Source organism: Nyctibius grandis, chromosome 1 (genome assembly GCF_013368605.1).
Source record: "Nyctibius grandis isolate bNycGra1 chromosome 1, bNycGra1.pri, whole genome shotgun sequence".
Taxonomy (NCBI): Eukaryota; Metazoa; Chordata; class Aves; order Nyctibiiformes; family Nyctibiidae; genus Nyctibius; species Nyctibius grandis.
In genome coordinates this window covers 72,466,395-72,488,346 of record NC_090658.1, presented here as the reverse complement: position 1 = coordinate 72,488,346, position 21,952 = coordinate 72,466,395, and the positions used below count along the sequence as shown (strand labels likewise).

The 21,952-nt window shown below is 44.1% G+C and overlaps 1 protein-coding gene across 2 annotated transcripts; it reads left to right on the top strand.

Annotated features, from left to right (window-relative positions):
- The first annotated feature begins 2,782 nt into the window (after positions 1–2,782).
- HSF2 (heat shock transcription factor 2) lies at positions 2,783–21,737 on the top strand. Of its 2 annotated transcripts, XM_068403917.1 has the most exons (13): positions 2,783–2,990; positions 9,613–9,721; positions 9,961–10,088; positions 10,885–11,009; positions 13,321–13,396; positions 14,554–14,615; positions 14,729–14,813; positions 15,677–15,846; positions 17,115–17,384; positions 17,955–18,060; positions 19,676–19,729; positions 20,332–20,416; positions 20,799–21,737. In XM_068403917.1, exons 1-13 carry the CDS (start codon positions 2,853–2,855, stop codon positions 21,086–21,088), a joined length of 1,698 nt encoding a protein of 565 aa, XP_068260018.1. In that variant the 5' UTR covers positions 2,783–2,852; the 3' UTR covers positions 21,089–21,737. The 2 variants fall into 2 exon arrangements, with proteins under 2 accessions (XP_068260018.1, XP_068260026.1); XM_068403925.1 differs by lacking the exon at positions 19,676–19,729.
- Positions 21,738–21,952: the final 215 nt, after the last annotated feature.

Here is a 21,952-nt window from a genome sequence, read left to right as displayed (position 1 = left end):
CTAACTATTTTCCTAGAGATATCCTTTGGCTTTACATCAGTTTCTTTTCAGAGTCTCTGTAGCCAGCAGGTCTGAAGTCTCGACACAACTTGCCTTGGAGAGAGGTCTCCTTAGGGACTGCCTGAGTTTGGTTTTTTTTCTAGAGAGTTAGCTTGGATGTTTGTTGTGCATATGGTTATATTATTGTATGTTCTTTTTCTTAGATCATGTTTAAATGACTTACCATGCTACGTGTGCCTGTGTTTTCCAGCTGACTAGCTATTTCTTAACCTTTCTACTAGACCTTTCTGAAAACATAGGGTTGGGTAGTCTTTAAAAAGGCATGTCTCTGCACCCGTAAGTTGCTGCTGAGACCTTGACAGCCTGTTCTGCTGCCCTCCCTGGGTCCCAGTCACAGGCGAGAGGAGACTGCTGAGAGATAACTGGCAGCAGAAGTGACTGTTTCAACTAGCTTTGAAAAAAATGAACAATTTTGTACTTATTTTCATTGAAAATGCCGTGAAACTAAGGAACTTGAAAACTTAGTTTTTATTTTTTTTTTATTATTAGAAACATGAGAAGCTTGAGGATGATAGAGGAAGCAAGTGTCTCCAGCTGCGCCGTAGGTCAAAGGGGATGGCGCTGAGGCTTTTTGTTTGGTGGTGCTTCAGCTGTAGGCGCAGCCTCTATCTCCACTATGTGTTTGATACTTTCTGAAGGGAAGGGATCACATAATCTTTCTTCAGCTGAGGGTCCCCTCAAAGAAGCAATACTGTCCTTGACAATTTATACAGCTGATATTAACACGTGGTGTATAGTGGTGTCACGGATGAGTGTTTAGATAAAAGTGTGACTTAACAGAGTTTGATGGCAAGGTTCACTCTATTACTACATGGAGGAAACAGAGGGAAAACTGTGTTAGAATCGATTTAGAATTATTTACACAGGGACTGGAAATGCAAAAAGGTAAGGGGGACCCTCCTGTTGAGCCATGAGCTTCAGAAAGGACCCCGTTGCTTTCTAAACTCCTTCTGAGAGGAGTCTAGGTGTGGCTGAATCCACTCCTAGTCCCAGACTTGGTCAATGGTTTATAGCTAAAGGATTGTATGTGTTTATAGCTAAAGGATTATATGTGTACACCCAATTCTTTATATCACTTAGGTAAGATTTCAAAGTTTCATCATGCTTATTCCCACTTCATTTACCTTCTGTGTGGTCATCTGGTGTTAGTTCGCTGTGAAGTTCAAACCCTAGGTTTCCTGAAGCAGACTCTCAGGCATCAGATTTTGTAAAAATAAGTAATTTAATAGAGTGGTACAGCAGCAGGGTCAGCTTGAGCTGGGTGCCTCTGGAGAGGGGCCAACCCAAAGAAATCCCTGGGCAATTACACCCTTACACACTGTTGCCCCACACACACAGGCAGTGGTTCACTCCAGTAATATTTGGGGCTGGGGTTGTCTTGTTCCTCATTGGATTCCATCACTGTTTTCAGACAGGCTGTTATCTTGTCTAGTTGCAGCTGCTGTTGATGGTTGTAGCCTTGAAGTCTCTGTATCTTCTGATTTACGCTGGCTTGGGAGGCCCTGTTTTGACTAACTAGGTACACGTTCGGCAAACCTAAGTGGAAATTTACAGCTTGTGGCCTCAGGCTTCAGCAAGTCTGGCTACTCATGCTATGTAAGTAAGGCTAAGCAAACAGCATACTAAATCACACAACATCATAACTCTAAGTGATTCATTCTGTTGAATGCTTATTTAACCTAAACAACTAGTATCTCTTAACATTGAGAGGTGTCCCTGCTAAAGGAGAAAGTTGCTTGGCATTCAGTCTGGTTGCTGTCCAAGGAGAATTCAAATTGGGCTCATCCAGCAATCTGTCGTTGGTAGAAGATGTCATTGCTTTGAGGAGTAACCTTGAGAGGCACCCTGGCTCAAGGGGAGATCATTGCTGTGCAGCCACGCTGCCTGGCAAGGAGAGCTCAAAGGCGGCTCACTTAGGCTGTCATACTTATGGGATAAAGTGGTTGGCTCGTAGTCAAATTGCATACAACGGGAGAGGTACGGATGAGACCCCTTGTACCCACAACTTCTCGGTGCTCATTGTTGCTCTGCTTCTCTGTGGGTTTCCCAGAGGAGTTCTTGGCCTGGCTGCAGCTCAGGCCTTTACCTCCTTTGGAGCCTGTACCCAAACTGCTGCTGGTTTGGCTAAGGGGGGGGTTGAGTGCATCTGTCACAAGTGACTGCTAGTCCTTGTCATGGGTGTAGTGCAGGGGCGGGGGGAGACTGATGGACATGTTGGCAGGTGCTGTAAGAGCAGCTGCAGACCTCTGCGTGCCCTGAGCAACGGGGCGATAGGGAGGCGCCCAGTATGCGCACTTATCGTTGCCTGCTCTGTCCTGCGTGACCTCAGTGAGGGCAGAGGACAGCCCTTCCCTAGGGGCTGCAGACTGAGGACTCTCCTCGGTCCCCGCCATCCCGCCCCGCTGCTCCTTGCCCTCTGGCGACGAGCCCGGTGCCCCGGCGGGAACGGACGCCCCGCCCACCGCGTGACCCCACCCTCAGGGGAGAGGCGCGCCCCCATTGGTCCTGGCGCCTCCATATTTGCATGAGCGGGACCCACGCACCGCCCCTGGCAGGCGGGCGGCCGGGCACGCGCTGTTGTGACACGTGAGGGCGGCGCACGTGGGGCCGTTCTGTAAAGCCCAGGGGGGGAAGGGGCGGGGAGGTGGCGGGCCGGCACGCACGCGCACGTGCGGCGGGCCGCTGCGCATGCGGGGGCCGCGCGGTGCGCAGGCGCGGGGGAAGGCCGGGCTCCTGGGTCTCCTCCCGCGGCGCCCCTCCCCCGGCCAGACGGCGGCGGCTCCCGAGCCACAATGAAGCAGCAGCAGCAGCCGCAGCCCCCCCAGCCCCAGCCGCCGCCCGCTGCCAGCGCGGGGGTCCCGGCCTTCCTCAGCAAGCTGTGGGCGCTGGTGGGCGAGGCCCCCAGCAACCAGCTCATCACCTGGAGCCAGGTGCGGCGCGCGGCGGTTGGCCTCCCCGCCCACGTGCGTGGGGCGGCGGGAGGTGCCCCCCCCACATCCCGTACTCCGGCTACGGCGGCGGGCAGTCACTCCAGCTCCCGGCGGGCACCCGGGGCCTGCGAGGAGAAGAGAGGGGAGGGGAGGGCCGGGGGGGCGGTGGGCCTTCCGCGGGGCCCGCGGCGCGCGTGGGGAGGGCGGAGAAGCTGGGCATGCCCGCTTGGCTTGGTCGGGCTCCCCTCAGCCGGCCCAGGGGAGAGCCCCCCTGCCCGCCCCCGACCGAGCCACCGTGCGGCTGCCCTGGGCCGTCGCAGCTCTCCCAACCCGGGCGGCGCTGCTGGGGAGAGGCTGGTTCGCCCCGCCGGTCCTCAGCCGCTGCCTCGTCTCCGGCTGCGGGTACCTGGGGAGTACGAGCGGCGGTGCCCGCCGGGGCGAGGGCGCGACCCGTGCCGCTGGGGGGGCCTGTTTGCCGGCCCCGGCTGAGCAGGCTGGGGGCCTCCCCGGGAGGTGGGCGCCCCTGAGTTGGGGCGGGGGAGCAGGGATCCGAGAGCGGTCGGGCTTTGCGGTGTTTGTTAAGCCGCCGAACGGGAACCGCAGAGCTACGGTGGGATTTTCTACCGCGGGTCGGTGAGTTCGTAAATAGCAGAGCTCGCCCTTGGTGAGCCGGGGGCTGCGTGCCAGCGCCCTGCTCCGGCGTGAGGGAAGACGGGGAGATCGGGGTGTTCACGTGTCCGGTACGCGGAGCAGACGGGACCGCTGTGCCCCCGTGTGACACCGGCCGGGACCCGGCGGCGTCTGTGGCCGGGCTGCCCGCGGTGGGGGCTGCCGCGCCGCGGTGTGCCGCCCGCGGGGAGCGACCCGCGGCCATGGGCGGGCGGCCACGTGGGGCCGACAACTGTTGCGCTCCGGGGACGGCTTCCCGCGTTCCGTGTCCACCTGCTGGAGCGGGGACACCCCCATCGCCTCCCCATCACCCCCCCCGGCCTTGTGCCGGGACGGGTGTGCTGGGGAGCGGCGTGCAGGGGATGGATCACGGGCATCGCTCTGGAGAGAGTCAAACTGGGCACCCATCAGCAGCGATGGGGACGCACCCAAGTGTCGATCTGCTTCTCTTTGTTTCAGTAACTGAAGTCCCTGTCCTGGGAGCTTTAGATTATAACAGCTTCATTTTTGTCTTATTTCTTAAACGTTTCTAAAATTATGTTTTAAAAAATCCCGTTCTCAAACTCTATAGACATTTTCAAGTGGTGTTGAGATGGCAGCTCTCAGCTGAGTTTATTTTAAATGCTCAAGCAGTGATAAAATGTCATCTTAAACATTTTACTGATAATGAGTTGCCAGTAGCTTCAACCAAAACTTCCTGAAGAAGGAAGCAGGTAAACTCAGTAGATTACAGCAGCTTTCCTTCTAATTTTTTTTCTTTTTTTTTTCTGGAAAATAGATGCTAAGGGCTATATAAAGATTCAGATGTTGTCTAGCTTAAGAAGTGCCATTTTTGCAACGTTATGCTTTTAATGGAGACTTTCCAAATTCATTGCTTATGCTTATCTCAAGTAAGGACACCAAGGCTATTATTAGCTATCGTTGTATTATTTTCTTAGTTAAAAATAAAGACTATTTTTTTGAGATTCTGCAAGGGTGTTTGTGGAAGGAAGATCCACTAATCACAGTTGATGTTATCGGCTTCCAGCAGTCCTTGTGTGGGGAAGGTATTGGGATCACTTGGTACACAAGTGATGACATCTTTTAAAAATGCCCTGTGCCACTATTACGGGGTAGAGAAAGTGTACGAAGTGTAATGGGAGGAAGAGTACAGTTCCAATAATATTTCACTTTCCTCCTGTACAAATCTATATCCTTGCACTGTAAGAATAAACACCATCTGAAACCGAAGAGCCGAATTTTGTCTCCCTGCATACGTATCTCAGTAAAGCCATGGGTACGTGTTGTCCATGGAAACACACGCAAGGAGTCCCAAATGAAGTACTTGGAAGATTGCTGTATGCTGTAGTCTCTAACACGAGGACTTGAAAACGGTATTTAGCTATGTAGTAATGCTTCAGTGAGGTCAAGTCAGGCCTTAGCATCTGTACAGCTTTGCTGTAAACGACTGTCAGGACAACAAGACCTAGTAGATGTATTTCCCAGATTTTTCTGTGCTAGATCTGAACAATGTCAAAGTGACAATAAAGCGAGGTGCCACATGAAAGCTGTCTGTTGGTCTCACAGGTCACTGTAGTGTCACTAGTTTGAGTACCTTCAGCTGGGGAGTTTCATTAATGCATTGGCTAAAATGATCTGTCCCTTCCCGTTCTTTTGCTTCCCCTTTCACAGAATGGTTAGTGTTAGAAGGGACCTCTGGAGATCATCTAGTCCAACCCCCTGCCAAAGCAGGTTCCCCTAGAGCGTGTTGCACAGGGTCACATCCAGGAAGAATTTGAGTATCTCCAGAGAAGGAAACTCCACAACCTCCCTGGGCAGCCTGTTCCAGTGCTCTGTCACCCTCAAAGTAAAGAAGTTTTCCCTCATATTCAGATGGAACTTCCTGTGTTTCAGTTTGTGCCCATTGCCCCTTGTCCTGTCACTGGGCACCGAGAAGAGTCTGGTCCCCTCCTCTTGACACCTGCCCCTAAGGTATTTGTAAGCATTGATAAGATCCCCCCTCAGTCATTCTCTTCTTCAGACTAAACAGACACAGCTCCCTCAGCCTCTCCTCGTAAGAGAGATGCTCCAGTCCTCTGGTCTTCTTTGTAGCCCTCCGCTGGACTCTCTCCAGTAGTTTCTTGTATTTCTTGAACTGGGGGGCGCAGAACTACACATAGTACTCCAGATGTGGCCTCACTAAGGCAGTGTAGAGGGGGAGGATAACCTCGACCTTCTGGCCGCACTCGTGCTAATGCACCCCAGGATACCGTTGGCCTTCCTGGCCACAGGGGCACATTGTTGGCTCATGGTGAACTTGTCCACCAGAACTGCATGGGGTTATTCCTCCCTGGGTGCAGGACCCTACACTTGCCTCTGTTCAACTTCATGAAGTTCCTCTCCACCCAACTCTCTAGCCTGTCCAGGTCTCACTGAATGGCAGTACAGCCTTCTGGTGTATCGACCACTTCTCCCAGTTTCATGTCATCAGCAAACTTGCTGAGGGTACAGTCAGTCCCTTTGTCCAGGTCATTGATGAATACGTTAAACAGAACTGGACCCAGTACTGACCTGTGGGGAACACCATTAGCTACAGGCCTCCAGCTAGACTCAGCCCCGCTGATCATAACCCTCTGAGCTCTGCCATTCAGCCAGTTCTCAATCCACCTCACTGTCCACTCATCTAAGCCACACTTCCTGAGCTTTCCTATGAGGATGTTGTGGGAGACAGTGTCAGAAGCCTTGCTGAAGTCAAGGTAGACAACATCCACTGCTCTCCCCTCATCTAACCAACCAGTCATGCCATCATAGAAGGCCATCAGATTGGTCAAGCATGATTTCCCCATGGTGAATCCATGGTGACTACTCCTGATAAAACTTCTCTTCCACATGCTTAGAGATGGCATCCAGAATGAGCTGTTCCATCTCCTTTCCAGGAATGGAGGTGAGGCTGACCGGTCTGTAGTTTCCTGGGTCCTCCTTCTTGCCCTTTTTGAAGACTGGAGTGACATTGGCTTTCCTCCAGTCCTCAGGCACCTCTCCTGTTCTCCATGACCTTTCAAAGATGATGGAGAGTGGGTTGGCAATAACATCTGCCAGCTCCCTCAGCACTTGTGGGTGCATCCCGTTGGGGCCCATGGATTTGTGGGTGTCCAGTTTGTCTAAATGATCTGTAACCCGATCCTCCTCAACCAAAGGAAAGTCTTCTTTTCTCCAGACTTTCTCTCTCACATCCAGGGTCTGGGATTCTTGAGGGTCAGCCTTAGCAGTAAAGACCGAGGCAAAGAAGGCATTCAGTAACTCCGCCTTCTCTGTATCCTCCATCACCAGGACACCCTCTTCATTCAGCAGCGGGCTCACATTTTCCATAGTCTTTTTGCTGCTAATGTACTTGAAGAAGCCCTTCTTGTTGTCCTTGATGTCCTTTGCCAGATTTAATTCCAGGTGGGCCTTAGCCTTCCTCGTCACATCTCCGCATATTCTTGACAACCTTCCTGTATTCCTCCCAAGTGACCTGTCCCTTTTTCCACATTCCATAAATTTCCTTCTTCCATTTCAGTTTTCTCAGAAGCTCTTTGCTCATCCATGCAGGTTTCCTGCCCTCTTTGCTTGTTTTCTTACTCATAGGGATGCACCGATCTTGAGCTTGGAGGAAGTGATGCTTGAATATTAACCAGCTCTCTTGGACCCCCTACCTTCTAGAGCCCTAATCCATGGGATATCCCCAAGTAGATATTTGAAGAGGCCAAAGTTAGCTCTCCTCAAGTCCAGGCTTGTAATCCTCCTTATTGCCCTGCTTCCTCCACGCAGGATCCTGAACTCCACCATCTCATGGTCACTACAGCCAAGTCTGCCCCCAACCTTCACATCCTCAACAAGACCTTCATTATTTGTTAGCACAAGGTCTAGCAGTGCACCTCTCCACGTTGGTTCCTCCACCACCCATGTCAAATAGTTATCGTCAATGCTCTGCAGGGACCTTCTGGACTGTGGATGCCTAGCTGTGTTGTCTTTCCAGCAGGTATCAAGGTGATTGAAGTCCCCCATGAGAACTAGGGGCTGTGGTCGTGAGGCTACTTACAGCTGTCTGTAGAAGGCTTCATCTACTTTCTCTTCCTGATCAGGTGGCCTGTAGTAAACCCCTACAATAGTGTCACCCGTATTAGCCTGCCCCTTAATTCTTACCCATAAGCTCTCAACTCGTTCTTCATCCACCCCTAGACAGAGCTCAATACGTTCCAGTTGCTCTCTCACATAAAGGGTAACTCCACCTCCTCGCTTTGCTGGCCTGTCCTTCCTAAAAAGTACATAGCCATCCATGACAGCATTCCAATCATGCGAGCTATCCCACCATGCCTCTGTGATTGCAATGAGATCATGGCCCTGCAACTGCACGTAGATCTCCAGTTCTTCCTGTATATTCCCCATGCTGTGTGCACTGGTGTACCGGCATTTCAGAGAGGTAATCGAGGATGCAGGTGCAAGAGGAGAGGTGCAAGAGGATCCACCATAGCTATGCATACCCTTGAGGTGGTTGGCTTTCTGATTCCCATCTTGGGAGGCAGCTAAGGAACATTTCTCGCAGTTCTCATTGGCCTGGCTTATTCCCTCATTGGAAGCAATGGCATGAGGATTGCCACTCTGGACCCCACCCCCCAAGTCCTTCAGTTTAAAGCCCGCCTCACCAAGTTGGCCAGCCTACTGCCAAAGATTGCCTTGCTTTTTTTAAACAGATGGATCCCATGCCTCCCTAACAGGTTACAGTTGTCAAAAGAGTGTCCCGTTGTCGCAAAACCCTCATGACAGCACCAGTCATGAAGCCAGGAGTTGATTTCTGGTTTACATCTATTTCTGGTTGCTCCCTTTCCTCTGACTGGTAAAATGGAGGAAAAGATAACCTGGGCACCGATATTCCCCTTTCCCCTCCACTGACTGATTCTCAGCAGGAGGTATGTAGGCAGTATTGGGAAGTTTTCATCTTCCTACCCTCCACTCAGTCTTAAGCTCCTAACTCATCCAGCATTGAGCCATTTATAAATCTTGTTTCTGATGATCCTTGCTGGTTTGTCAGAAGCAAGCTCTTGGGCAAGGACCTTCACATGGTCTCATGGTTGGTCCTTCAAGCTTCTTGGGATCATAGAGCTGCTGGCATTTGAGGGTAAGAAACAAATGTGACTCCTTGAACTAAAGGGCTTTTAGGAAGATGCAGTATCAGTGTTGACATTTGTCAAAGATGATAGGCTTCTCATTAAATACAGGGTGAGAGTACTGTGGATGTACAGACAAACCTAAAACATTTTGAAGTAGCTAATTTGGATTTTGCCAGTTACTCGTCCTTTAGTTAGTGGAGCACAGTTACTGAAGAATGGAGCTGAGCCTTCTATTTTAGTCAGAGCCTGGGGATGAAATGAAAGATCAGTCCTCCCTCACAATTGGCATCCCAGGAGGAGGGGGGCTATTGCCTTGGGTGGTTACCTTTTTGGTAACTCCAAAACCAGGTGGACACCTTCAGCTCTTTGGCAGCTCCATCTGCTCTGCAAACCTTTTCAAACTAATCATGCTTTTTTACTGGAAAGCAGAAGGGACTTTCAGCTGGTTGTCGTTTTTTTTCCTTGCACAGTCTCTTTCTTAAGATTCCTTCCCAAGACTTTGAAGCTACGTACAAAATTGATAATATTGTCCTGTAGTGAAACTGTGGTAATTGTTGGTAAACAATTAGTTCATTTTTTGAGGAAGCAGTGAGTAACAATAGAGGTGTTCCCCTTCAGATATGGATAGCGATGTAAATCGATAATACTCTGTTGCTTTGCAGCTGCAGGGTTTGTACGCTTTTTGTTGTAGAAGATTGTAGGCAAGTAGATCAGTTACGTGCTGCATGCACAAAGGAAACATTCCTATCTGGTGATTAATTCTAAAGCCCAGCGTGTTTTCTACAATGGTCTTAAAGTAGCTTAATGTGTTTCTCTCATTTTAGAATGGCCAGAGTTTCTTGGTGTTGGATGAGCAGAGATTTGCGAAAGAGATTCTTCCCAAGTACTTCAAGCACAACAACATGGCAAGCTTTGTCAGACAGTTAAACATGTGTAAGTTCTTGGGTTTTTGCTTTGTAGCATAGTTCTATTTTCTGTACATGTTATATACATTAATTGTCTAAATATAGACAGTTTCCTCTGAGCAGTGGCCCTGTGTTCTCTGCAACTAGGATACTGTCTCATCCTCAAAACTGGTATCATAACAGGATAGTTGGAAGAGCATGGTTTTAATTTCTTAATGTGGGTTTTGAGAGGGTTTTTTTTTCCTTTTTCTGTTTCTTTTTTTAAAGATGGCTTCCGTAAAGTTGTCCATGTTGATTCTGGGATTGTCAAACTGGAGCGAGATGGTCCAGTAGAGTTTCAGCACCCATATTTTAAGCAGGGCCGGGAGGACTTGTTGGAACACATTAAAAGGAAGGTTAGTGAAAACTCAGTATGTGGAAAACCTTTACTAGTAAGTGTGAATGAATAGCAAAGTTCGTGTCAAATTTAATTGCAGGATTGTGAGTGCAAATAAGCTTTGAGTTTGGGGAAGCAAACTGCGCTGCTCTCATACGTGTCTTGATTTATTTGAAGATATTTTGGGGGATTTGACTAGGCTCCTTTATCTAACCTGCTACGCTGTCATTACAGGAAGTTTCACAGGTGGCAAAAATGAGCAAGTTCTGCACATGTAACATTTTGCAAATGGGTATTAGAAGTGCAGAGCATGCCTTGACTTTACCATCAGTAATATAACAGTCTGCTTGTTTGTGTAAGCGTTAAACTTTCCACCAAAGAGAACAGGGATCAAACGTATAAACATGTTTGTTATGCTGCTAAATGTGATTCTGGAATGTGCTCTGCTGTTATTGTGAGTCAGGTGAATATAGATACCGAATAGCAATATGGCAAGTTAAACTGTGATAAGAGGGATGTACTTACTAACATTGGATTATTTTGAAGCAGTTGTGGTGAAGTAGAGCACTTAGGAGAATGCCTGAAGAATCTGAATGTATACAAATATTTGTAACAACTAAAGCTAATGTGATGACAGCTGTAAGAGGAAATTTCTGTGTGCTTCTGTATTTATTTATTTATTGATGTTTGGTTTATTACTAACTTAAATGCATAGTTTATCAACACTAGAAGAAAATATGCTTGATCACTAAAAGAAAATAATAGTTAACAATCAGTGAAGGAGAGTGTTGTTTCTGGATTCTAATCTTTTACAGGTTTCTTCTTCAAGACCTGAAGAAAACAAGATACGTCAGGAAGATCTCTCCAAAATAATAAGTAGTGCTCAAAAGGTGCAAATTAAACAAGAGACTATTGAATCTCGATTGTCTGCTTTGAAGAGGTAAGTTGTTCCATCAGCAACTGATCCCTGAAATTGAGTAGTTCTGATAATGGGTATCAGACAAAGACCTACTTCTAGGTGTCTCTTGATTACTTATTGCCTAACTTTAAATATTGCTTTAGGGAAATAAGTTTCAATAAAAGAATTGCATTAAAAATTAAATATTCTGATATGGCTAAAAGTAATAGGCAATGTTGGTGTTTGAAGAACTGTCTAGTAGTGTGCAATTAAATAACACCTTTAATAATAGTTCCATAATGCTGCTGAAGCTGAATATTCAACTCGGCTCCTAGCATAAAGTATGCTGGTTTACATCTCCAGTTTTTAAGTAATTACTGTGTTTAGTTTGAGGCAGAGTTTGGTTTGTGCAAGTTGCTTATAATACTTTCTTACTACAATTAATGTCTTTGCTTATTGCCTTTTATTTTCCTGTTATTGTTGTCTTCATTCCACTACTGCTAAAAATTGCCTGTGAAAATCTCTTTAGAAATCTAATTTGGAAATTCATTAGTTATGTCAACGACAGATGTACAGAATCTAAAATCCAAATGTAAATAGAGTATTTTTAGAATTGCATTATTGCCTATTTAATAACTATGATTTATTCTCAACAGTAAGAGAGATGTGTGTCAAATTACTTAATCCTGTAGAGTATGTAGATACAGACAGGATATATGAGCATAAGATCATGCACTGTAAGTCACATCACCTCAACAGTAACTCTGTCTCAGGACTCCTTATGTTGAGAACATAAATGATTGTGTACCTCTGTGGCAGAGGTCACTGATTAGTTCAAGTTTTAAGAAGTAAATGCTGTCATTTCTAGTCCTCAGTTCTAATTACTTGAGTGGTAGAATATTCGAAGGCAAACTTACTTTGTCTAGGAAGAGTCTTTATTAGAATCTGGCCAGTCTAGAGTAGAAGTGTTCATATTCACCCTTTTCAAATTTGGGTTGAAAGAAACCTCAGAAGGTCATCAGGTCCAAACCCCTGCCCAGAGCAGGGCTGACTTTGGCTGAAGTGGCACCCAGTTGCTAACAACCTGACAGTTTGTGGAGGTGAGAAGATAGAATGGTTGGTCTTTGAATTCCATGTTGTTGTCCCATGAGTTTAAAGTTATAGAGGTGGAAACGGGAGCTAAATCAGAAGACCTAGTCCTACAAAACATATTAATAAAGCTGGTGAGAAATTGAGAAAGTTCAGAATCCCTGACCTCAGTTGTTAAATTTGTGGTGGAACTGTACTCTTAAATTGCATGTTGGACATAGGAGCAGTTTGAGGAGTGACTAATAAGCTTCATCACACTACATATGAACAGCTGTTTCTGAAAACTTAGCTTAAGGTTTCCTAAAAACTCAAACACCAGTGGAGAGATTTCCCTCCTTTTTTTTGGCATACAAAAATTGTGAAAACTAGTGTTGAAAACTAAACTGCAAAAGAGAGGAGGGTGGTTTATGTTGTATTTCCCTATTTAGTGAAGCTTTTGGTATTTGTTACCTCTCTCTTAATATGCTTTATGCTGTTGGAAACCGAGGCTCAATGATACAATAGCAAGGGCCATTTTACAGCAGTTTTTGTACTGTCTCAGTAACTGGGCTCCTGTGAGTACTGGAACAACGAAGGTTTGTAAAATGGCAATGTTTCATGAAAACTGCTATCTCTGCTGTGCTCCTGTTGTTTTTTAGCACCTAACATGCCCCTTTACTGGAGCTAATAGAAGCAACTGTTAGGATGACCTATAGCTGCTTGAGAGCTTGTTCTGTAAAGGTGCTTTCAAGGTGGGTGCATTGTTGCTGACAGGTGGCTTGCATCTAGCAAGAGCTGTGTGAGGGAGGACAGACAGGCTTGATATAGATTAACAACTCTGTCTTAGTGGTAAGAGGAAACTTACGCTGTTTGGTCCATTGCTGCCGCCAGAAACCAGTTAACATGCTTGATTTTTTTTTTTTATTTAATCTCTTAGGATTTAATTACTAGAAGGAAGAGGAGAAGGTAACTTTGCTATGGGAAAGGAAACAAAATAGTTAATTTTTAAATGTTAAATGTTTGTGTAATAAGTATTGCCAAATTTGGGATTTTTTTTTTAAGGGGGTTGGAAATTCTCTGCAGGCTATTTGTTGTGTTTGGGTCTCCATTTTGTAATCACTTGCCAAGGCTGCTGACTGTGTGACACCGCTGCACACCCCATGCCAGTCTAAAAACATATTTCAAAGAGCTTTAATGAAGCCAACTAATCTTCAACAAAAATGATTAATGTAAATATTTTAAAACTTAGTTTTAGTTTGACTTCTAAATCGTCCTTTTCAAACAGGGAGAATGAATCCCTTTGGAGGGAACTGACAGAACTGAGAGCAAAACAATTGCAACAGCAGCAAGTTATTCGGAAGGTAAGGCTTCATTCCAGTGTTGTATGTGAATGAGTGAGTGTGTGTGTGCTTCTGCATGAGGAATACTCTGCCACATGTTACCTTGCTTTGACCTCACTCTCTTTTTTGTAATGTGTGAAATGTCTTTTTAATAGAAAAAACAGCAGGGTGTTGTATGGTGAACTAATCTTTGTGAAGCAAACATTCGGTGTATTTCACTGCATAAGCAGAAGATAAGGCCAAACTCATAATTTTCAAAGAAAGAGGTTCAAGAACATTATACATCATTCATTAAGGTACCCTTAAAATGGTCCATCCATTTTTTATTACTTCAGGAATTGGATGACTAATATTCTGTGTTGGATGATGTCAGGAAAAACTCTTTCTCACTGCAAGAATTACAAAGTTCTGTATTGGAAATTCACTACTGTCCCACTCAACTGACCCACTAGAATAGATTAGTGAGTGGAATCCACTGATAATGTTATCTTAGCTTAGTTTGACAGTTAGATTTATGACCTACCAAAATTGATGTAAATGCAAAGAGTTTACAGGTTTTAATTTTTTTTTTTACATATCAGAAATAGCAACATGGAAAGCAGCCTTGTAGCAGAGACTTCTACTGATTTTTTTTTTCCAGTTTGTTCAAGCCAGATACATACATTTAATCCTTAAATTTAAGACATAAGGCAAGAAAGTCTTAACATTTCAAAAGGAAAGGCAGCTGATGAATACTGTTAAGTGTACATGTAACTTTTTTTTGAATCTGTCGAAAATGCCTTTCACCAGAACCAGTATTTACAGATACAGGTTACGTATACATTCAACATCCCTACGTGCCTTCTGTCATTGCTTACTAGAATTCTTCTAATAGTTTGAGTTCCTGGATGCTTTTCTGTGTACTGTGTGATGTAGTTTAAAAGTCTGTTCTTACTGTCTGCTATGTGAAAAGCCTTTCTCAGACAACTGAATAACTCTCTTCTTCTTAGATATTACCAGCAGTGTTTTCTATTCTACCATGATTTTTAACTTTTCTGAACAATTCTATATGAGAGTTACTACACAAAATAAGTGTTCTGCTGTTTATGTATAGAGTCCTCTGCTATAAGGTATCTTGGTACTCTCACAGAAACAATTACAGAGTAAAGTGACTAACAATAATGTTCTTTCCCTTGTAGATTGTACAATTTATTGTTACCTTGGTGCAGAATAACCAACTAGTGAGCCTAAAACGCAAGAGGTAAATATCGTCTTGAAAACTTGCTCTCCAGTCAATATACTGATGTGTTTTGTTGACTGAAACCAAAGAATTAGTTTTGAGATGGCTTTCTTCCTTTACTTTTTCTGATTTAGGCCTCTACTTCTGAACACTAACGGACCTACAAAGTCGAATGTATTTCAGCAGATTGTGAAAGAACCAGCTGACAGTAACCACCATGTAAGTTTTCTTTTGTGTGTAGTCTTTGTTGTGATGAAGGAAGGAGTGGAGTGGGGCAGACAGATCAAGTAGCTTGTCTTACAGGGAATAAAACATAGCTATGTACTGAGAGCTGTCAGCTTTTAGAAGTGATATGCCATGTTGTGCTTCCTTCAGAAGACAAGTGTGTTGATAATCACCATTCACTTTTAAATATAAGCATGTATAACCAGTTACCTGTGTATTAAATACAGCTTGATGTGATCCTACTGAAAGCAGTTTGCTTTTAATAATAGTGCTGTTATAAATAGCATATGTATGTTGTGGTGTTACCTCTGGGAGCTGGGCGCCCCTAGCCCCATACAGGGACAGGGATCCAGTGTGTTGCTCTGCAAAGCAGCATCCAGCCCAGCAAAATCGTGTCAAGTTCCTGTGCCGTTTGAATGTGTCAAAGTAACTGAAAGTTATTTTTTGCTGTCCACATAATGGTTGGTGGGAAATAATTAGAATGAGTGCTGTGTCATGGTACTAGAATTAATAGCTTTAAAACAAAGTACTATTTAAATGGCAGTTACTGTTTTAATATTTTTAGTTCTTGTGTAGTCCTGTTGTCACAGCTTTTTTGCTGCTTTTGCTGACAGTGCCAGTGTATTTTTATTTCTATGACTGTAGTATTTGCCAAACATTTTTTTCTCCAGCTTGTTCATTTATTTGTATGTTTTTTCTATTAAATGTAGATCTGTACAAGCAGCTTGTAATCTCTGAGGTGTAGGAAAGCTCTTACACCTCTTTAGAATTGAAGCATTGTAAGATACAATGATAACTGTCAGAGTGCCGAAGCTCATTGTCCTCTGTCCCCTGACTCTTTTAAAAATAATTCTCAGGTACCTCTCAAGAGAAATGAGAGCTTAAAACAAAGGGAACAGATTTCCGATGACATCATTATTTATGATGTCACTGAGGATGTGGGTGATGAAGAAAATCCCATGGGTGATGAAGAAAATCTTCCCGTTACACCAGAAGCAAATGAAGATACCACTTCAGATTCTTCCAAGTAAGAAGTCTCTGGAAGTCTATATAGACAATTGGCTTTCAGTGTTGTATAATATGCAATAATTCAGATGTCTTAGATAATTTTTTTTAATGAAGTGGTCAGAATTATTCAGTACTCCTGCACATATAGATGCTTCATCTGTGAGTTCACACTAGGTTCTAATTTATTGACCTGTGGATTTGTTCCAAATAGTTAATTGGCTGTTGGAGTTTTAATATGCTGAGAATAGAAACTAGTGAGAAGCAGTCTGTATTATTGCACTCCTGTCTTCTTACTTCTGGATAGGAATACAGACAGGAATGACTTCCCTTGTTTTTACAGATTTTTATGGTGAATAATTTGCATGTGCTGTTTGTCAAGTGTTAAATGTGGTCTTTGAACTTTGTTAAGCCAGTTAATTTCAGGGTTTTTTTTTTTTGAGTCCCAAGTGTTTTGTGACTATGTAGCTTCCTGTCTGTACTATAGATGTAGTTTATCTTTCAGCTATGAGCAGTTGAAACTTCGTCCAGGGATTGAGATGCAGCTCTCTTCCTAAGTTGTGTTGTATTGATAGGGCCTGTATTACGCCTCAAGGAATAAAATATAGATATTTCTAGCTTATACTTGAACTAGTACCGTTGTTCAGCTGATGTCTGGGAATGCATTCCCTGATAAAAAAGCTTCATGAAGGCTCATAAGGCTGTGATAGAGAGGCAGCACAACTAACAGCTACTTAAGGGTTAAGAAAACCAGAATATGGAGGAAAGCAAGTTATCTGAGACTCTTTCTTGGGTTTTAGGTTGCCTTCCTGATGTACTTAACAAGATTAATTAGCTGTAACACTGTCGACTGAGATCCTTTATGTTATGGATGCTCCAGAGTTGATGCTGTCCAACAGGAAAGATGCAAAATACATATTGTCTGTCTAGTTTGATGGCCTCGTATGCTTTGGTCCACTTCATACAGACTTTACATTTATATGGGAGCTTATAGTTGTCCTAATGCAAAAAAATATCAGTGTTCCTTCATCTTTTTAGTAGTTGTTACTGTGGTCTAGCACAGCAGTGTCTGCTGGCTGAGCTGCATTAACTGGATTGAGCATTACAGCACCATATCAATGGAAAATAGATGCTTAGAGTATCTTGCTGTGTTTCATATTAAAAAGTAGTAGAAAAGTTTATTTCCTTATAGTAGCTTGACTAAAATAAGGAGTAACTACACCTGTGGAATAGTACCAACTTACATGAGTGTATGAAATGCTTTAATTCATATGTCTCTGTCTATTGCAGCTGTAGTAATTCTCCTGATATTGTAATTGTGGAAGACGATAATGAAGAAGAATATGCCCCTGTAATTCAAGGGGATAAAAGCACAGAATCAGCTGCTGTCCCAGCTAATGATCCCCTCAGCCCTGTCAGTGACGGTACAAGCCCACTCATGTCAAGCGCTGTACAGCTGAATAACCAGTCAACTTTAACTGCAGAAGATCCGGTCTCAATGATGGATTCCATCCTCAATGAGAATGGAGTAATTTCACAGAATATAAATCTTCTTGGAAAGTGAGTAGCCGTGTCTTCTGTTTTTTCAAGTATTAGAACTGATTGCTTGACTGAAGTAAAAGGAGATGATTAGTGGTTTCTATTGAGAACTTTAAGTTTCTAGATCACCTTTATTCTAGCCAGTTTCTAAAGATCCTTCTATTTCAAGTATTTTAAGATGGGACCTCTGATTTTCATCATGAAGCGAGTGAGGTGGGGTGCGTAATCTGACAGTGTAATGTTGTGGGTATCGTCATTGAAACTCTCAGGATTTATCTGTGTAGCTCTTGGAGATGGATGGGACTCTTTAGGGCTACCTGGATGCAAGAATCACATCTCTGCCGATGTCATGTCATAGTGTTATATTGATGTGGTATCTGTTTCAGAGCACCTGTCTGCTTTACTTGGGTTCTCTGCTAAAGGGGATGAAAGTTTTCATTTTTTTCCAGAAGTTGTTTCTAATGAAAGACTTAGTTCATTCTAGTTCTGGTGAAGATTTTTAGATGCATAGTAGATCTGTGTAAAGCTTGATTGTGGATTTCTCTTCCTTTTGTTAAGGAATACAGCAATAAAATACTGTTTGTCTTCTAGAGTTGAACTTCTGGATTATCTTGACAGTATCGACTGCAGCTTAGAGGACTTCCAAGCTATGTTATCAGGACGACAGTTCAGCATAGATCCAGATCTCCTCATCGATGTAATTTTCACTGTTTGTTTTAAGTATATTGGTAATACACTATAGAAAATACTTGTGGGATTGTTACTGTTTAAAATAGATATAAAACACAACAGCTTTTTTTTTTATTTATTTCTTCCCTTTAAAAAAGGAAAGTTATAAATATTTGTGAGTGTGTGTTTCTGGGGCACTGGTAGAATTCTCAGTGCTACACCACTGCTCAAGCCAATGTTTAAGTTTTTGATGGAAGAATGGATTTCTTAATGAAATAATGCTCATATTTGTTGCTATGTGAATGCAGACACCAATTAGATTAGTACTGTTGCTTTGAAATAACCCAGGACATCATCTGTGGTCTTCTCAATGAACTGGGTTTACAAAGGCTCTTGGCATTTATTTTACAAGTTTCTCTGCCATTTCAGGTTGCTTCTTAGGAGTATGTATATGTTCTCAAATTCTCTTCAGATTAATGTCGAGTAGAATGATCTAGGTTGGAAGGGACCTGTGCAGGTCATCTAGCCCAGCCCCCTTGCTCAAAGTAGGGCCAGCTTGAAAGTTAGATCATGTTGCTCATTTGTTGGCTCAAATTCTGAAATCTTCAAAGACGGGGGATTCCACAGCCTCTTGGGTGCCTGTCCCGGTGCTTGACTCTTCTTTGCTAAGAATTTCCGTATGTCAGTCACAGTTTCCCTGCTGCAGCTTGTAACTCTTGCCTCTTGTCCTATGTTCCACCTCTGTGGAGTTTGTCTTCTCCATGACACCTCTTTAGAAGCAGTGGAAGAGTGCAGTTATCCTCCCTTGTCTGCCCTCCCCAGACAAGGTTAGCCAAGCTCCCTCAGCCTCTTGTATGTCATAAGCCCCCAGACATCTGTGGCCCTCCGGACACTAGTTTTTCAAACTCTAGTTTGAAAACTGTCACACTGGGAGGCTTAGAACTGGACATTCTTCCTGAAGTGGCCTCAGGTGCTGTGCAGAGAGAAATAATTGCTTCCACTGACGGCCTGGGTGTGCTTTGCCTGTAGCAGAGCATGCCTCCCTGCAGCAAGGCCTGGCTGCTGGCTCATGGTAGGGTGTTGTCTACCACAACTCTTAGGTCCCTCTCCAAGGTGCAACTCCCTGCCCATTTGGTCCCTACTCTGAGCCAGTGCATGAGGTGGTTGTGTCCTAAATGTGTTTGGCTGTTGAACTTGATGGAGTACCTGTTGGCCCTTCTTCCACCTTGCTGAGATGCCTCTTAACAGCAGCTCTGCTCTCTCACATGTTGGTGGCTCCTTCCAGTTTGGTGTCACTTGCAGACTTGATCAAGGTGTGCCCTTCCTCGTTGTACACGGAATTCTCCATGCAGCAACGTAAGAAAGAATCAGTGTTTTAAGACTGCAGCAAACCGTGTTAGTCTAAGTTAGATGTAATACAGTTGTTGCTGTTGTGACTGAGGCTCATGGAATTCCCAACCATTTCGCTCCAAAGCTAGGCTTTCTTTGCAGAAGTGGTTACTACCTGTAAATAAATTCTACTCCTGACAGAGGGTGAAAACACTAAGTACAGGGATTATTCTCACACATGCTGATGTGACGTTCTTGTATTCTTAATAGCAACATCGAGATACCTAAAACTTGATGTGTTTTGTCTTATTCAGCTTTTTACAAGCTCCGTGCAGATGAATCCCACAGATCATATCAGTAATACCAAAGTAAGTCCTAAATCCATTGCTCAGTGTACTCGGTAGTGAGAGATGCAAACTTTATTCATCCTTTACTGTTTTCTTTACTGCTATAATAGCACTTTTTTCATGCTCTGGCTGTGAAGACTTCCATGAGAATAGGAAGGCTGCAGCTTAATTCATCCTGTTTGTTAGGTTTTAAACAGAGAAGGGAAAAGCACCGTAATTATGTCCTTTGAAACTCCTATTACCTTGAGGCCAATACCTGTACATCGTACCAGTCTCTTGACTTTTGTATCCTCTAAGATTTTGGTACTTGCAAAGCCTGTACGCCCTTTGTCAGAATGTTTTCATCTGTATTGTCGGGTGGGGAAAGAAACATAGGAATGAGCAGTAAAGCAAAGCTGTAGCTCTTTGAATTCGTCTGTTCATTTATGAGCGTTGGTTTTGGTTCTTGCTCGACCAAGTCTGTGTTTCCATTTCACATTTTCTCGGCCAAGGTCTGTTAGTGTGGGTAACTGGTACCACTGCATCCCTTTGCAAATCAAAATGTAATTCTTTGGTCAGCTGTGTTCTAGCAGCCATTGGAAGAGGCCTTAAGCGTGTGTTTAAGATTTTGCTTTCGTTTCCAGATGGAGACAAAGGGAATAGAAACTACCAAGAATAATGCAGGTCCAGCGGCTTCACAGGAAACACAAGCTTCTAAGCCCCAGCCAGGTTAGTTGCAGTGTTTTGCTGAAATGGTTTAAGGGTTGAACAAGCATTGTTCGAAAAAACCATCTCCGTTATTTGCTCTGTGTCTGGTTTTGTGTCATGCTGATAAGCAAATGACCAAAACAAACCACGTAACTATACTTGCTTTTCAGGTTTTTGGCACTGCACCAACAGTGCAGTGAAATGGATGTTTCTGCAGGAGAATCTGAACAAATAATGTTATACATGAATGTAACAATTCTTCAGTCACTTATTTAAAACAAACAGCTATCATGTTTTTTATTTATTATTCTTTAAATAAATTGTGGGGTGGATTTTGGTTTTTTCCTTCTGCATGTAGAAAGGCACGTGAACTTACGACATTTTGGGAATTTTTTTCCCTTAGATAAGCAACTCATACAGTACACTGCGTTTCCACTCCTTGCTTTCCTTGATGGGAACCCAGGCTCTGCCATGGAGAGCGGGAGCTCTGTAGCTGGGATGCCTTCCTCTGTCGACAAACCCCTGGAAGTGGACGAGCTCCTGGAGAGCAGCCTGGATCCCGAGCCTACCCAGAGCAAACTGGTACGGCTGGAGCCGCTGACAGAGGCAGAGGCGAGCGAAGCCACGCTGTTCTATCTATGTGAACTTGCCCCAGCACCCATGGACACAGACATGCCATTCTTGGACAACTGATGGAATGGGGACTCTGTATATAGTCATGGAGATGAACTATTTATTTAGAATATTGTTTGGTATATGCGTTTTTTGTAAATCACTGTTTTATGTAACCAGATAATGTGGAATCTAAAATGCCTTTCCTATGTTACTTCCTACAAGCAATTGTTTAACTACAGGGTTAGACAAGCTGTTAGAGACGGTTGGCAATACCAAGTCAGACTGTTACTGTACTGCTGTCGTATGCTTGGTATTAGACATATCGCTGCATACCCCAGGTAACTGCACGCTTGTGAATAGTCAGCTTTAATTTACGATTTCTTAAGACTTCTGGTCTTACATATGTTGACATAAACTTGTGGTGTAGGGTTAGGGAGCACTCACTTTCTGTATCTTGGGTTTTTTCTATTTTTTACATTTTGTTTAACAAACACGAGGCTTTTTGGGGTGGGGGGACCAGGACCTGATGTAGGCTTTTTTTTTCCCTGCTTGAACTGGGAACAAAGTGCCTGTACCTTGCTAAATCTTGGTTCTGCCTTACTTTCACTTCAGTGGAAGTGCTCACACATAGCACAAACTGGGGAAAAGTTCTTTACAGCCACCAGGCCCCCTGCCTGCATGAGTACTTTTAACTTGGACCATCTACTCCAGCAAAATAAATGTTACTTAAGTGTGATACTTTTGCTAAGAGTTGTCTCTTCGTGTGCCAGGTGGGTGTGGATTTAACAGCCTGTGTTTTTCATGCCTTAGTAGCTGTGCACTGAGGTCTGCTTCTGTGCCATGTTTATTGGAAAATAGTTTCATTATCTCCAAACTTTAGGGTTTATTTATAAGCCTCCAAAAGGAGTGGCTAAGGCAGCAAACTATTTTCCCTTAGTAGTA

Excerpts from the sequence above, each read along its gene's own strand:
- HSF2 (XM_068403917.1), top strand. The coding sequence starts at position 2,853 with ATGAAGCAGCAGCAGCAGCCGCAGCCCCCCCAGCCCCAGCCGCCGCCC. Across the intron at positions 14,814-15,676 it reads CAGCTGACAGTAACCACCAT|GTACCTCTCAAGAGAAATGA; the intron begins GTAAGTTTTCTT and ends AATAATTCTCAG. Across the intron at positions 17,385-17,954 it reads AATATAAATCTTCTTGGAAA|AGTTGAACTTCTGGATTATC; the intron begins GTGAGTAGCCGT and ends TTTGTCTTCTAG.